The following is a 16,426-nucleotide window of genomic DNA, read 5'->3' as shown; positions in this document are numbered from 1 at the left end:
GGGGGATGCTCTTGAATTTAGAACATCTCAATTAAGTGAGTTCAACTTTCAAATACTATGCTCAAAATTTACAACTTGAACAGCGTAATTTGAACCCAGCTTATTCTCTTGTTTTCTATTTCTTTTGTTTCTGTTCATGTTTATTCCTCGTCTAACTTTTGAAGCACTTGATGAAAATGAATTACACTTATATTAATCGATTTATTAAGAGATTACGAATAAAATGATATATAAAACATAGGTGTGCTCACAAATTTAAAAATTAAAATTCTTATTTTGAAAGTGTACCTATCTTTTAGATTTGCCCATCTACATATAAATACGTACATACTTAAACATATGTATGTATGTAAATGTGGATATTATTTTAAAAGTATAAAATAAATATTGCCATTTTAATTTCACTACAACTTAGTCTTGTCTTCACAATGAATAGAAACCTCCCTATGTATTAAGTAAGAACACAAATATCTACATAAGCTCATTCATATTTCTTTACAATTTATATCACCGTCATGCAAATGTGGTTCCAATTGGCAAACAAAAACGATAACCTTGAGCTGACTATAATCCGAGTTCAGTCCTGTGTTTTATGCACTACAACAATTTTGTGGATTTTTAGACGTAGTTTTTTACTTCATTTCGTTTACATATTGCTTAAATAAAAGCTCTACGATTTTTTGCGCTAGGTCGGTCTCGAAATCAGCTGATCTTGCGGCGCAAATGATATGTTAAATAAACGGTGTTATCTTGTGTACATACAACGGTTTTTTACGGATTACAGATGAACATACATGCTGTACATACATACATGTACATATGTACATAATAAGGAATGTATCAAAAAATATCGAAATATTAAGTATATAAACCAGAAGAGCGAGCGAACTTCATCAGAATCATTTTTAACTCTCAACAGAACAAAGATCTATTCAGTGAACATGGTGCGCACAGTTTTTCGAGTTTTTGCATTGATGTTGATTGCCATGGTAAGACAATTGTTTTGCCTACTGGAAATTATGAACATTCAAATATAACAATTTAATTAATACTTCTTCTTAGACATTCTTTGTAGCAGCAACTGTAAGTATGCCTTTCAAGCTTTAGACCCATTTACAAACAATTAAACTTTCTTTAGCCACAATTGCCATGGGGTGTACCTGCCATTACCCCAACAATCACTACTGAGAATATCGACGGTCTACAAGGCACCTGTCCTGAGCCCACAGAAGAATTGAAGGCGGTAAGTTTTAATAAGTCGACAATCAAAAAAAAACAAGAGCATGGTATATTGTAGTAGAGATACATAGCGTAGAGTTCTCAATATCATTAGGGAAGGAGTACGCGTTAAAGTTTCTGGCACGGGACGCGTATTAAGTGATCTAGTTTTGTTTAAATTAATCTCTCCTTCTCCGACAGAACAAGGATCAAAGGAGGTAAAAATCTACTGCTTTCCAGTAACATTTTCAGTTGCTCCATGCAAACAATTGGGGTATTCACGAACCGGTGCATACTGTCTAGCAAGGTGCATAGATAGCATAAATAGCATGATTGTTGTTGTTTCATGTGTTCACACAACAACAAAATTAGCCAATCATGCTACTTATTCTATCTATGCACCATGCTAGACAGTATGCACCGGATCGTGAATACCCCTAATGATTTATATTTTCAAAGCAAGAACAAAGATATGTATGTATTCAAATGCATTATCATCATTTCACTTCATTTCACAATCTATGCAACAGTGTGTTTTCTAATATTTTTCCGCCAATTTTGTATAAAAATATGGTTCATTCTACAACAAAAAACATAAAAATGTAATAAAACTGTGCACAAAGCTCGCGAAAATTCAGCAAATTTTCAAATTTTAATCCGATTTTTTATAATTTTTTTTGAGTATGCAGTTTTGTAGCCCATTAAATTCTAGTAAAAAAATGCAAGTTAGAAGAAGAATCGCATTGATTTTTGAGAACTTTTTTGTTGAAGGTGTTTTTTCCATATAAAGTATTTTCAAAAAAATTTTTTTGTATGGATGAGACTGCGTGAAAAAAATTGCCAAAAATCAAAGGTAATTCCTAGGTACTTAAAACGTGTACTTTTAATAAAATTAATTGGGCTACAAATCTGCACACTCAAAGAAATTCAAAAAAATCTGATTAAAAAGTTGAAAAGTTGGATGAAAATTTGCTGAATTTTCGCGAGTTTTGCACAAAGTTTAGGAATTATATTTTTTATTTTTTTTTTGTAGAATAAACCATATTTTGATACAAAATTGGCGAAAAATTTTAAGAATAAAAATTGTTGCTATATTGTGTGTGTGAAAAAATTGCTGTGCCAATACTTTGTTCCGGCAGTGTACCTAACTTGTCTACTGAGAAACAAAGGCATTTTTGTATCCTGTCATTGAAATTTACTTTCAAAATATTTAATGTACATACATATGTATCTTTATTCCGCAGTGCATACGCCAATGGGGTTGTGAAGAATTGCTACGTCTCGATCTGCGGTAAGTAATAAATTATGTCATATAATAATAGCTAAGATAAAAAATTTACATTTAATTTTTTTTTGAAAACATTTAGTTAGTGGGTTTTTTAAATCTTTCAAGTCGTAATTTTTTAAGCATAAACTATGTTCACATTACAGCATAAATTACTTTGTTTCGATCAAATTACTTCACATAAACCAAGTACGTTAACATTTTCTTTCATAATTTCTATAGATTCGAACATGATACAAAAAAGAAGGTAGTTCCATTGTCACTTTTTCGTCGCCATATTAACAACCTGACAATTAAGTAGATTGTGACATTTCGTGCTACCATACCCAATATCTAAAACCCTCCAAGTTTTGTTATTAATTTTTTGGTTATTTACAAACATTTTGTTCTTAGAATCGAAATTTGAACAAGCAAAAGGTATATTGTTGCGTAAGGTTACTTGTACAATAATTTTGGGGTAATGTGTCCAAATGCTTAACCCAAAGGAAACAATTTTCACACACACGAGTGGTAATAAAACAATTACACGTCAGTTTAAAATAAATCTAAAATAAAGATTTATAACTTTCAGATACAAGTTTGTGAATAAATTCGGTTTGAAATATGGACCTTTTTTTTAAAACAAAAAAATTCTAATTTTACCCAATTTTTTAATGTGCCCGTCTCCGCTTGCCACCCCAAAACCATTGAACAAATAACCGAACATTTCCCTTTTTTTTGAAAGAGAAGAGGTTTAATGCTCAATAAGTTGACAATTGTGTTTCTAGTTTTCATACTAACAGTAAATCTTCAATTTTGTTTCACACCCCCTCCAATATAGAACAGTAAGAGTTTACCCACAGAAACAACGATATTGTCGAAATATACTAGAATTAGATAATACTCACTTCTCTGAAAGTCATGAGGCCCATTGGTCCTAAAGTAAATTCCGTTTTCAAGTTACTTTAAATACATGGACAAAGACAATATCGAAATTGTAATTTCAGTGTCTGAAATATATCAGAAATAAACGTATCCGATATAGAAAACTGTAATACTCCTGGCTAGCTACATTGTGAAATAATCAGATGAATATTGACACTAAACAATTTTAAAATATGTTCACTAAAATTTTATTAATGTAAAAATAAAGATTTTGGCAAGCAGTTATCGAATTTAATGTAAAATCTAAACGTTTTCAAGAAAAGATATTAATTATTTTTAAAATAAATTAACGCAACTATTTTATTTATACTCCCAGATTTAGGATATAAAATCCCCTCTAACAAAAAACTTAAATTGGGTAACGCCGCTTCGAATTTTTTACAATTGAGCAATTGTTAAAAATCTCCTTTTTAATCAAAAAGTTGTTTACTGGAACTACCTTCTTTTTTGTATCATGGATTCGAGTGTGTGGTTTGTACTTGATTTCAAAAAACAAATGGTTGTATAACTTTAGGCATTTTTTTCAACAGTGGGGGCTAAGATAAATGAAACATCTTTATTTATTTTCATTTGGTTTTTGATTTAGGATAAGTTATTTCATTTTTATTTAATTTATTGACAGATTTTACAAAGCGAAATTACTTGATTTCAGCATGACTTGCTTATAAATTACAAATATAATGTGAACATGCTCTTACTTTTACAATCATAATTTATCTTTAATTTTCCACACAAACAAGTCGTATAAATTTTATATACATATATATGTACATTCTTTACACACTCTTTTATATCGTATTAAAAATTTTAATTACAAAAAATCGCACAGGATTGAAGAGTTGATAAAAATATTGAAAGAAACTACAAAAATTACCGAAAACCTAAAAATCAAATTAATAATCGTCTAAAGCCAAGTTTCCGCTGGGCTTTGAAATGACAAAAAAAATGAGGAATGTCATAGGAAACGGACAGATTTATTTGCATAATGAAAAAATATTTGATGCTTAGTTTTGTCATTAAAATCTCTGTCAATTCAATGTCAAGTGGAAATCCGCCATAAGAGCCGTTCTCGCATTGCTAGCTAACTCATGTTTGGCCTTTAATTAATGTGAGTTAACTTGTAACGCTTAAACCGCCTCTAAGTATTAGTTTTTATTAAATATAACCGCGATAATCATGGCAGTACGTTTGTGACTAATTTGTATATCTATTTTTTCTCTTTTTAGCTGCCTGCTAAACTTGAATGGTATCCCGCTAGTTGGCAATGTTTTGGGTGGTTTATTGGGTGGACTTGGTGGACAGTCTCCAAGGCCAGGTGGCGCACAAGGCGGCTTGTTAGGAGGTTCTGGTGGCTTGTTAGGAGGTTCTGATGGCCTACTCGGATCACTATTGGGTTGACCACACGCGTATCTACATGCACGTACTATTAAGTTTAAGCTTTCGCTACATTAAATACATATTCAATAAGAATCAAATAAAATGCATAATACGTATACATACGTATATATATTATATATATAAGCGATTTGAATTTGTGTTTCCTTTCGGGTATAAAATTTAATAATAGTGTGGAAATTTAAAAGATTTATTAAAACGTATGTATATGTCTGCGTGCGCATAGCAGTAACTGATGCAATAAAAAGTTAATATTCTACTTCGCCCGAATTTAAATTTGGCTCACTTTTACCTGTACCAACTCTTCGAAGTAGAATACTCATCGTTGTTGTTGCCGTTGCTTGCTGGTAGCGGTAAGCCTCTAATTAAAGTTTGCACTATGTCAGCCATTACAAAAGGGTCAAAATGTAATAACCATATCAGTTCAGCGAAACGGTGAAGTCGTTTGCAATATTCGATTATCACCATTGAGGCCATTGCGGATTTCTGTTAATTTTTGCATATAACAGATGAAATACTGATATTCGCATCTGTAAAAATGCTTAAGGTGTATGCATGGGGCGGTACAACTGTGCGCTGTACCGTTTTCCAGGTAGAGCTAAACGCTCACAGCTTCCGCCATTCAAGAACGGCCTATTAAAATATAGATATTCTGACAGCCAAGCTGCTATTAAATCTCAAAAATCTAACATAACAACGAAGTAGCCGTGGAATGTAGAAGGATTCTCGACATGCTGGCGTCTAAATGCTACGTGATTGTGTTGTATGTGCGTGAGCACAGGGAACTCCTCACCAACAACATGATCGACGAGTTGGCAAGGAAAGATACGGAAGTATCGGTGGCTGATTCTACTCACGACGTGGTATATTACTAACCACCTGCAAACACAGATGAAAGACCACTTCTCAGACTACCCGACAAATTTGGCTCTCATTCGGTTTGACCGTTTTTCTATTAGATTAAAATCGGGGTAATAACCGAACGCTGCCTATGGGCACGACTGGATCATGTACTTTTTGGAATGAACTCAGCGATTTTTAACAAATTTCTGTGCGCACTAAGTGGTTTAACATTTAAGAAAAGGGAGGAAATAAATGACTTCCACCAGTGGTATCATAACGAGCTTATTCAGCCTACATGTACTCTAGCCTAACCTTACACCGAAATACATTTACATATTTACACATTTATTTAGTCATGATGATTTTACTACTTTTTACGCGCCGACATACAATATATTTACATATAAAACTTGTATTAGAAATATAATTTAACTAGTGAAGCCGCATGGTGTTAAAACACCCAAAATTTTAATTCAAAAGCCTAGAAACTATTCCAAATATTAGTCAGACTTATAAGCGATCCGAGTGCCATATTTCATCTTAATCCGTGCAGCGGTCGGATTAATATCATCAAACCCGAAATAAAAGTTCTCACTTCAAAATATAAAATCTTATCGCACATCTACAGGCCAATGTCTTTACTTAAACCTCTTATATATGCAAATATAGTGACCTTGACACTCATATTTTAATATTTCATAAAACTTGCGTATAAGCTAACTAAATACGACTACTCGAAATTCTTTTCGAAAGTAACTTTTCAAACTAAAATCTTCTTAAATCTCTTTCGTCTAATACCCAAACTGTGACCCATATTTCAATTACCTAATTGCCTTAATTTAATTAAAAATATTTGAGAAATAAAAATTTTCCAACCAATTTTCATTGATGCCCACCTTTTAATAATTCCACAAACGTATTCAATAATTTTATTGCCAGTTTTTAAAAATGTGGCAACCATCCGCAAACATTCTAAAGTTTTTTCAACATTCTTAAGCTTGACACCCGTATTTTAATACTTCAAAAAAAAAAACATTCTCATATAATCTTCTTCTGACATTGTGACACACTAACTGATGAAATAAGTTGAATTTGATTTTCTAAACGTATGACAATCGTCCGCATATAGCTCAGAAATAAAGCCAATTCGATTGATACCAATATTTTAATAACTCATTAAACGGCAACCTCAAAAATGTTCTTAGTGTTAAAACAAAAGATTTCTTAACACTCTTTTGTTTCGCAAATGTCAATATTTCGTTGTGCATAAGTTAATTGGTGCCACTCCTCCTAAAATAAAGTTAGGAAACAAAGCTTTTTAAAATCATTTCGTTTGATACCCGTTTTGTAATAATTTTTTAAAAGGTGGAAACTCTTTTCAAAAAAAGTAAAACCATATAGCGCATCTACAGTCCGAGCCATTAGTTTCTCACCTCACTATTGGAAATCGAAGGAAGCGTGCAGATCTGACGATCTGGACAAAAAATCACCTTGGTGTATTATATATGTATGTATATAGATATTTAAAATTTAAAACTAGGCCATGCGAGCACCGCCCACTACTCATTGACTTCGAAAGTGTCCTTCACACACGTAGACAAGCAGAAATTTCTGCGGTTGGCAATAGATGTGGCTTCTTGCCTATTCCTTCAATCTTCGTGTGGAAACCACTTGAGGTATCATATGCTGTGGATTGCATATTGCTGCTAGGTATATACATATGCATTTCTGTGGCATCAAGTGCCCATACGTTATTTCCCATTTCCAGCTTGGCATCCTGTTGAAATGATGGCAAACTTTCGGGTATTAAATTTCAAATTCTTGGCATGTATCTATGTATGAACATTAGACTGCATTACTCCCCATACAAAAAAAAAAATCGGTACTATTTTTCCATTGGAATTATAAAATCTATTATATTTTAAGACGTCAAGCAAAATATTTCGAAAAAATATTAAGATTTAAGTGAGCTGGACCAATTTCAAAATACCTCCAAAAATGGAGTTTTTTATGAATAAAAATAGTTTCTTAAAATTTTTTTTTTTAAATTGGGACACGAATGATTTTCTTTTTTGACAGAAATAAAACAGTGTGAAAATACCTTTCTACTGAGATCCCATAAGTCTAAATCAGAATAGTTTTGGCCTAGTTATTCAAGTTTTTCGTAAATCCATCTTTGAAAAAAGTATAAAAACAGCATCAAAAATCTCATTCTTACGATTCCGTTAAAAAGATTTTTAAATATTTGTATGCAGATTTTTTTAGCTTAATCTTTTTTGTCATCTGAGGGGACCTTTTCAAAAAGTTCTTTACGAAACTATTTTTATTAATAAAAAAAACTCCAGTTTTGGAGGTATTTTCAAATCGGTCCAGCTCACTTAAATCTTAATATTTTTCCCAAATATTTTGGTGAACGTCTGGTGATGCAATCTAATGAACATATATACATATGTATATATCTATGTACCCAAAGTAAGTGTAGGTGAAAAAGGCAGTTGTCTGGCAAGTGGCCTAACCTGCTAAATGCCTAACTGCTTGCGTATCATAGCTTATGGCATTTCCATTTACTTAGAAAACAAAAGTTATTCTCCTGCCACTTTCATATGTATGATGCCGCATTTCATTTCGAACCAATACGCCGTGGTCTACTCGGCGAAGAGAGTGGGGTGCGCGATGATTGTGCTGGCGGTGGCAGTGGCGGTGCTGCGTGCCGCCTGACACCGTTATGGCATATTCATATCCGATATCCAAAACACTTTTGGGTGCTAGTACTATACATATTTGAAAATACGTACATATCTACGTAAACATTTTGCATGCATACATATGTGTATGGATGATATGTCGACTCAGTCAGACTCGGCTGTTTGCGGTTTTCCTGGAAATGAAATATGTTGCCGCTTAAGGTTTATTCCACATATTTTTTGTTCAAGTAACTGTTGTTTGCTGCAACTTTTATTCTGGCATTTGTTGAGAAGTGCCAAAAATATTTTCCATACCTTTTTAGACTTACTTACCACATTACAAATACGCAAATGAATTACATAGATACAATGCATACCCGCTAGGACATAGATTCACTCTGATCAGATAATGTATGCAATTTTCTTTGGAGTAATAGTTTTGCGTCACTTCTTTACAGAAGAGAAAACAGTAAAAATCTTTAAAGTTATACCTATGTATGTACATGTGTACATCCGTTGAAAATCGCTGCCTTATATACATGTTATTCCACGTCTTAGTACGAGGGCTACCTTACTTTCGAATATCAAACCGATCCAAAGAACAAAAAGAGACCACCAAACTCTGGCTGCTGGGCTAAGCTAAAGTGGCGGCAATTATATGAATTACTTAGTGTAAAACCAAATATAAAATTATTATATTTTCGTCCAAGGTGTGCATGCAATACATGTGAACATTAATGCGGTCCAATTTTTGTATGGGAAAAAATTTTCATCCTAGAAAACGGCGCACCCCCTTAGTTTTTCCTTTTAATATTTGTAATATCTATACCAACTTTCAGTTTTCTACTGCAAACAATACAGGGTGCTCAATGACATTGAAATGTGCTACTAGGTCGCTGTGAAATTGGCAAAAACATTGGTGATTTTTATAAAAAGGTACTGTTGCCATGACAACTGAAGCTTGGGATATTTTTTAGATAATTTAAAATGTAAATATTCTCAGGTTACTTAACTAATTGTTTGATTAATATATGTATACAATACACCTAGAGTAAAATATGATCATCATGAGCATCCCTTAAATTTATACTTAGAAACGTAAAGTTTGGTACCAGCACCTCTTTCAGCAAGAGGACACATTTTGGAAGGTGCGCCAAACCCTATCTTGGAATTTTTTTTTTAACACTCTAATGTACATTTGTACTATTATAGATTATATTTTGAATGACCTACTAACACGGCCAAGCTGTTTGTAGACAAACGAGAATGGCATGATACATATGGTGGTGTTAAGTCTTGTCGCTGCCACATAAATCAAGCCAAAAATGTCTCAAATAAAGAGGTAAGGGTAAGGATACGCTTTCAGCTCTTCCCGCTAAGTAAGTTTGGCTTAATATTTTTTTGAATTTGAGTGAATACCTGTTCTGATATGTGTGTCGTCATAACACTATTCAAACAACGTGAAAATAAATTGAATTGAAATGAGTGACATTTTTTTATGAGTATCCAAAAATATTTTGTCCTTGTACATACCTAAATGTTTCGGTACCGATTATCGAGAGTATTGGCTACTTTTTAAATCGGTACAGAATATCGATCAATGCTTAAAATTACTGACTCAGCACATCACTACTGCTGCCATCTCGACTGTGACGTCAGTAATCCCGCTAATTCTGTCAAACTCACTGAGCTCCGGTTAGCGGTATTTCTATCGGTGCCACCTCCTGTATTCTCTCCACTGTGCGTAAGAAACTTCAAATCGATATCAAAATTAAAAAAGTAAGTGCACCTATGCCACACTGGAGAAGTGAAACTGACGTTACATACCTATTTGGTCTCATAACTAATATACAAACATACATACATAAGTACATAAATACTTAAATACACATTTCATCTGCTTTTGCTTAGATTATATTTTTTGCCTTGTTTCTGTCTAGATCCCTACCTCAACCCCTGTTTGTTCTAATTACATTTATGTTATTCTGTTTTCCTTTGTCTTCATTTTTATCTCTATACTCTATCGATAACAAAATCGATAGTAACATCCAACAAAATATCGATAACACAACAGATAAAAAGTTGATAACAAAATAGATGACAAATTTCGTTAAAAATTTCGATAGCACAATCAATAATAATATTGGTAGTAAAATCGATGAGAAAATCGATAAAACTGGCCGTAACAAAGTCAGTAAAAACATCGATAACAAAACTTATAAAATTATCGATAACGAAATCGATAAAAATATCGATAACGAAATCGATGCAATCGATATCGATAACAAAATCGATAAATAATCGATTATCAGAACAAAATCGATGACAAATTCGAGAAAAATTCCAACAGCAACATCGAAAACAATATTCGTAGCAAAATCGATTAGAAAACCGATAGAAACATCGTTAAGAAAATCGACAAAAATATCGATAACAAAATCTATAACAAAAGTCGATATATAATAAATCGATAAATAATCGATTGCAAAATCAATGACAAATTCGATAAAAATTTCGATAGCATCGTCGATAACCATATTGGTAGCAAAATCGATAAGAAAAGCGAAAAACATCGCTAAGAAAACCGATAAAAATATCGATAGCAAAATCGATAGCATAATCGATAAGACATCCGATAAAAATATCGATCACTGTATCGATAAGTCCCTAGAGTCCCGAAAATCTCTAAAATCCCAAAATACTTTCCAGATTGAGTCTCTGTATCTCTATCTATATCCTTTTCTCTATAATTACCCTTATTTCAATCTTTCATCCCCTATCTTCAAGTTTACTTTTATCGGTATCCTAATATTTGTCTTTATATTGATCTCTTTTTTCACTTTTATTTTTATCATTTTATTCATCTACATATTACCCATCACCTTTTGTCCTTATATAAGTAAAGTGTTTAAATTTACCTTGGTCTTCACTTTTGGCTTTATTTTTACGCATCTTCGTTTTTGTTTTTATTTTTACCTTTGCCTTGCTCCTTTTCTTTATCTTTGTACGATCGCACCATTTCCGTTGCGTCATTTCTGTGTGCAATATCCGTTGAATTGCCAAAAGTTACTAAGAACCAACCAACCGCCGCCGAAGTTTCACTTCAAAAATACGTGTCTCCTTATTTTAAATATTCTTCAGATCTGGGGGGTGGCTACAGGAAAAAAAATTTTGGGCGCCCCAATATACATACATGTGTACATATTTACTAGAGCCATACGCTGATAGTCTTGTGGCAGTGGCGTCCTCGACCTTAAATGTATCTTCTCGCGAGCCAGCGTCGGGTGAGCGGTGGACGGTGGGCTCATTTGATCCGTAGAAGTCACCAGGTCTAGAAGGTATCTATCCGGCCTTACTACAACGGGGAGACGACCCAGTTACCCACATCTAGTAAGTATAATGAAGGATGGTTTAGCCCTAGCCTACATCCCAACAATATGAAGAAGAGCCCGGGTAACGTTTATACTCAAGATAGGAAGAAGGGATTACTCCTTAGCCACACCTTTTAGGCCAATTAGCTTGACCTCCTTTATTATTTAAATCCGGTCGAACACTATCAATGTCAGGGCACTACACTGTAGCCAACACGCCTACTGGGCAGGTAGATCCACCGAGATAGCTCTGTACCAGGTAACAACAGAAATCCTGAGTGCTTTCAACTGTGGGGAAGTTGTGTTCTGGGTCTTCCTTGATATAGAATGAGCTTTCGACAACATCTCACTTGAGGCTTAAAGATAACAAAGAAGTAGTGTGTAAGTGTAGGTCTCAATATAAACCCAACGTAAACAGCTATTATCCCATTCGAAAGAACCCTACCGGGAATGAGAGGTTAATACTATTTTCTGCAGTGAGATATTTGGGCTTCACGCACGGCACAAAACTCCCATGCCAGAAACATGTCGACATGATAACATCCAAAGCCACAAGAGCACTTATGGTATACAAACGTCTTGCAGGCAAATCTTATGGCTGCCGCCCTCGGATACTCAGATGGATTGGATGGATATGATTGTCGAACCAAACATAACCTATGTATACCATGATTGTCAAGAGTCAACCTGGTGTTGTGGTCAACTTACAAAATAATCGGCGGCGGTGGCGACGCCGGCGCTACTGCCCATAAGAGCCATGAGGCTACTAATCTTATCATGTCATCTCGTCAGCGTTAGGCATTCGCCATACCAATTCAGATTATAATTCTACTTATTTCATTATTAAATTAATTTTAAATTTAAATATTGTTACTTCCTACTTGAATTAAAATTTTGAGCGCCTGGCGCTGATGGATGGGCGAACAGAAGAGGGTCTAACGCAAAGAAAGTTACTTGTGAAAATTGGGCCAACAACATCTCAAGTGACAGTTAATGCATAGTCGGGCATACCATAGGGTACGCATTATGGACCACTCTTGTTTATTCTATTTATAAACGACTTGCCTAACTGTTTTAATTTTGCAAACTGCCTGGTGTTTGCATATGATGTTAAACTTTTTTCAGTTGTGCGTGATCTCTCAGATTGCAATCGTCCCTAGGGATTGCCTAGCATATTCCAAGCGGAGGTTCACGTCATTAGTATGGGCTTAGAGATTAATCTTCAGCGAAGATATCGCAATGAAAATATCCTAATAATAAGCGATACCCACGACACATTCAAGGCTCCTGAGATCGTAGAGAGACTCAATGCCTTAGCAGCAAACAACAGGGTTTTCATCTTATGGGTCCCAGGCCACAAAGGCATAGATGGAAATGAAGAATCAGACAGGCTCGACAGGGAAGCGGCAGCAACAACATAATAGGAAAATATTAAATAAACTAATTAATGCAGAAAAGCGCAAATAACACTGAATGTCGTTGACACTTGGTGTTATGAGATTGGCTGTCGGCTAATCCAACTAAAACTAATGTTGTGCTCTTCACTAGAAAGAGGTTGGAAGGCCTTGTTCCCCTGTGTTTAAAGAAGTAAGCTTTTATTGGAATCTCATGTCGAGCAATTAACCTCCAAAGCATTTACAGCAATTTGGCAATATAAAAAGGTATCTATTTGGTTAAACGTGTGGTCTGTCACCTAGAAGAATCCTGTAGGTTTACACCTCTATGATAATACCTAGCTATGCATCTGTGGAATAGTGGATCAGTCTCCCAATTAATTGCTTGGAAAATCTGCTTGCCCAACTTCAAGAAATGGTCGCAGTCCATAATCAACCGAAAATTCGCGCGGAATTTTCTGTAGGTCCTTTGTAGTAAATCATATATTTATGGAGTTAGCAGCTTTTCATTGCAAAAAATTATTTTTTTAAGCTACCAAACTTTATTTTCAATGATTCTTAACGCCTCGAAATACAAAAAAAAAAAGTTTTTGCTTTCCCCTCTTTCGTTCAGTATCAAAAAGTTATTTTTTACCGAAAAGTGGAGTAAGCAGCTTTTGCCGCGGTGGTGACGACATTCTTAATTTCTCAGAAAAATCAGGAAAGTATATACAATCATGTCCCTTGTCAAAAAAAAAGAAAACCGATCCCATTAGTGGTTACGTACAGAACTCTAATAGATAGCTAAAAATTTAATTTATCGTCAAAATCATATCCGATTCGAATTTCGTGCCCACAATAGCCTACATACTAATTTTTAGCTGAAAATCACTACAAAGCTAAATATTGTGAACCTTTACAATACCCAACTTTCAAACCAATTTTTATTGAAATTTTCGTTCAGACGGCAAATGATTGACTAGTGCAATTAAGTTGGCATCGAAGAGGACTACAATGTGGGCCAAGTGATTTTATTTGATACGCGTGACTAATGGTGATGTATCCTCGTGATTGGGAAAGTAGAGAAGCCTACTTACTCTATTTCAGAAGTATTTGAAATTTTATTGTAGTAAACATTGGATAAGATAAAAACATAGAGCGTGCTGACACCTATAGCTAGACGACTGACTAAATATGTATGCATGTACTTCAGATTGACACACTTCCCGCTAAGCTCAAGAATAAGTTTGAGGTGACATCAGCAACTACATACAGTGACTGAAAAAAGTTATCCCGAGCCGTTTTCTTTTTAATATGCGTAAATTTTTTCGAGCTCCAGTTTTTTTGTTATTTTTCTATAAAAAATACCGTTTAGGCTTTAATCAACACCATATAAATCATCGTTTCAAACTTTATATACAAGTTACGAAAATTCCACAAATTCTCATAAAATTTTCAACTTTTTTAATCTGAATCTTTAGAACATTTTTGGGTATGCTGTTTTATAGCCCACACAATTCTAGTCTGTTGAAGTGCAAGTTTTAACCTAAAAAATCCGTATTGATGTTCGAGAATAATAACTTTATTTTTTTGAGATTGCTTTTGTGTTTTTTTTTTTTATATATCAAGTGAAGTTTACACAAACTGGCGTTGAATTCTTGAAATTTCGTTGAAAACGATTTCCCACATTTTAATTCATAATTTTATATGGAAAAAGTGCAAAAATCGGTCAACAAAAAAATTCTCAAAAATCAACGGGATTTTTTAGCCGTTTGAAACTTGCACTTGTTTGGGCTATAAAACTGCAGACCCAAAAAATATTCTAAAGATCCAGATTTAGAAGTTGGCATTTTTATGAAAATTTTTTATAAAGTTTGAAACTATATGGTTTTGGTTAATGCTTGGCCATTATAGAAAAATAACAAAAAAAAAAATTGAATCGAAAAACGTTATGAATATTTAAAAAAAATCAAAACCTGGTCACTTATTTGAGTCACTGTATAGTTGTTCTTTTTCAAACACTTTTATTTCTGGTAATTTTTTTAGTATCGTTGCAACTGATTTCTCTACATTAATAACAACTTCCTGTACTACATGCACTCCACAAGCAAATCGCTGTCGTAATGCTTGTGACGACTTTGCTGTGTAGTGAGCTCACCCTAATACAAAATAACAGCAAATTTATAAGATTATAAAGTTCCAAATGAAACAAACTTATCCAAAAAGACATTGTGTTATTTTATAAACATTTTGTTTTCAAGTCCCTCTCGCAGATATATATTTGCATACCACTTTTTTATAAGCAGTGCCGCGTGCGATTAAAAGTTTAACGGATTTCATGAGCAACGCAAGCACTCTTCAAATAAGGGGCGATAAATTTCAACAACTCAGCACAGTCAATGAATTGAAAAAGCGTTATGATGGAAAAGATGGTACGCGGCAACATAAAACCGACAATGTTGCAAACAAATAGTCTTCAATCAGTGTGATGACCAGAATGCGGTAAATCGTAGAGCGTTTTCGGTGCAGAAAACTATAACGTTGAAATAATGCAATTGTTGTATATTTATTGCCGCGGGAACGCACGCGTTAAAAGCAACAAATCGTAACTATGTACGAAACAAAGAATGGCTATCGCAATTGCGATCGCTAATAAAAGCCAAGCAAAGCCAACAATAAAGCTCTCGAAGCCAGACAGTAATGGCAATGTGTGTGTGGAATTGTGCTTATGGTGCAATTGCAATAATTTTGCCATAGCATATCCGCCTTCCACATATCCCAATATGCATACATATCTACCAACAAACATCTGATTGTCTACTTTTGCGAGCTTTTTGATTGCGGCTGTTACAATGATTACTATGACAACCACTCGATTTTTAAGTAAACGTAAAATTTGTTCACGTTGTTTCACGCTTTATTGCTTCCTGTAACCCTTTCATGCGTTTACTTAACCAATTGCCGAAAGCTCAAACTACTGGCGCTTTTGAGAATCAGTACAATCTCTAAATTTATAGCGTATGTACATATGTAGGTACATATGTGCACAAGTATGTGTGTGTACTTGTATGTAGAATATATCCTTTTTGCGAGTAGCAATTATGGCCTGCGAGTGTACAAATCTGGGTGTGTTGCCACTTTAAAAGCTCCTCAAGTTAAATGTGTGTCACTTTTAGTGCATAATTTTAAAAAGGCACGTGCTAGAATATTGCTATCGCAAAAGTAAAACGTTTATTTTGACGTTAAATAGCTATTGTCGCTATTGTAGAAGTGCCACATGATGCGCGGTTAGCGGCGGCATAATTCTCATTTCAGCAATGTGTTCGAAGAAAT

The 16,426-nt window shown here is 34.1% G+C and overlaps 1 protein-coding gene across 1 annotated transcript; it reads left to right on the top strand.

Moving 5' to 3' along the window:
• The first annotated feature begins 928 nt into the window (after positions 1-928).
• Positions 929-4,904, top strand: LOC118746444. The gene is made up of 5 exons (XM_036480297.1): positions 929-989; positions 1,063-1,083; positions 1,139-1,243; positions 2,463-2,509; positions 4,654-4,904. Exons 1-5 carry the CDS (start codon positions 942-944, stop codon positions 4,823-4,825), a joined length of 393 nt encoding a protein of 130 aa, XP_036336190.1. The 5' UTR covers positions 929-941; the 3' UTR covers positions 4,826-4,904.
• Positions 4,905-16,426: the final 11,522 nt, after the last annotated feature.

The sequence above is a fragment of the Rhagoletis pomonella genome, unplaced genomic scaffold (genome assembly GCF_013731165.1).
Source record: "Rhagoletis pomonella isolate Grant_MI unplaced genomic scaffold, Rhpom_1.0 Rhpom_scaffold_00010, whole genome shotgun sequence".
In the NCBI taxonomy this organism is placed as follows: Eukaryota; Metazoa; Arthropoda; class Insecta; order Diptera; family Tephritidae; genus Rhagoletis; species Rhagoletis pomonella.
This window is presented reverse-complemented; position numbering and strand designations above follow the sequence as displayed.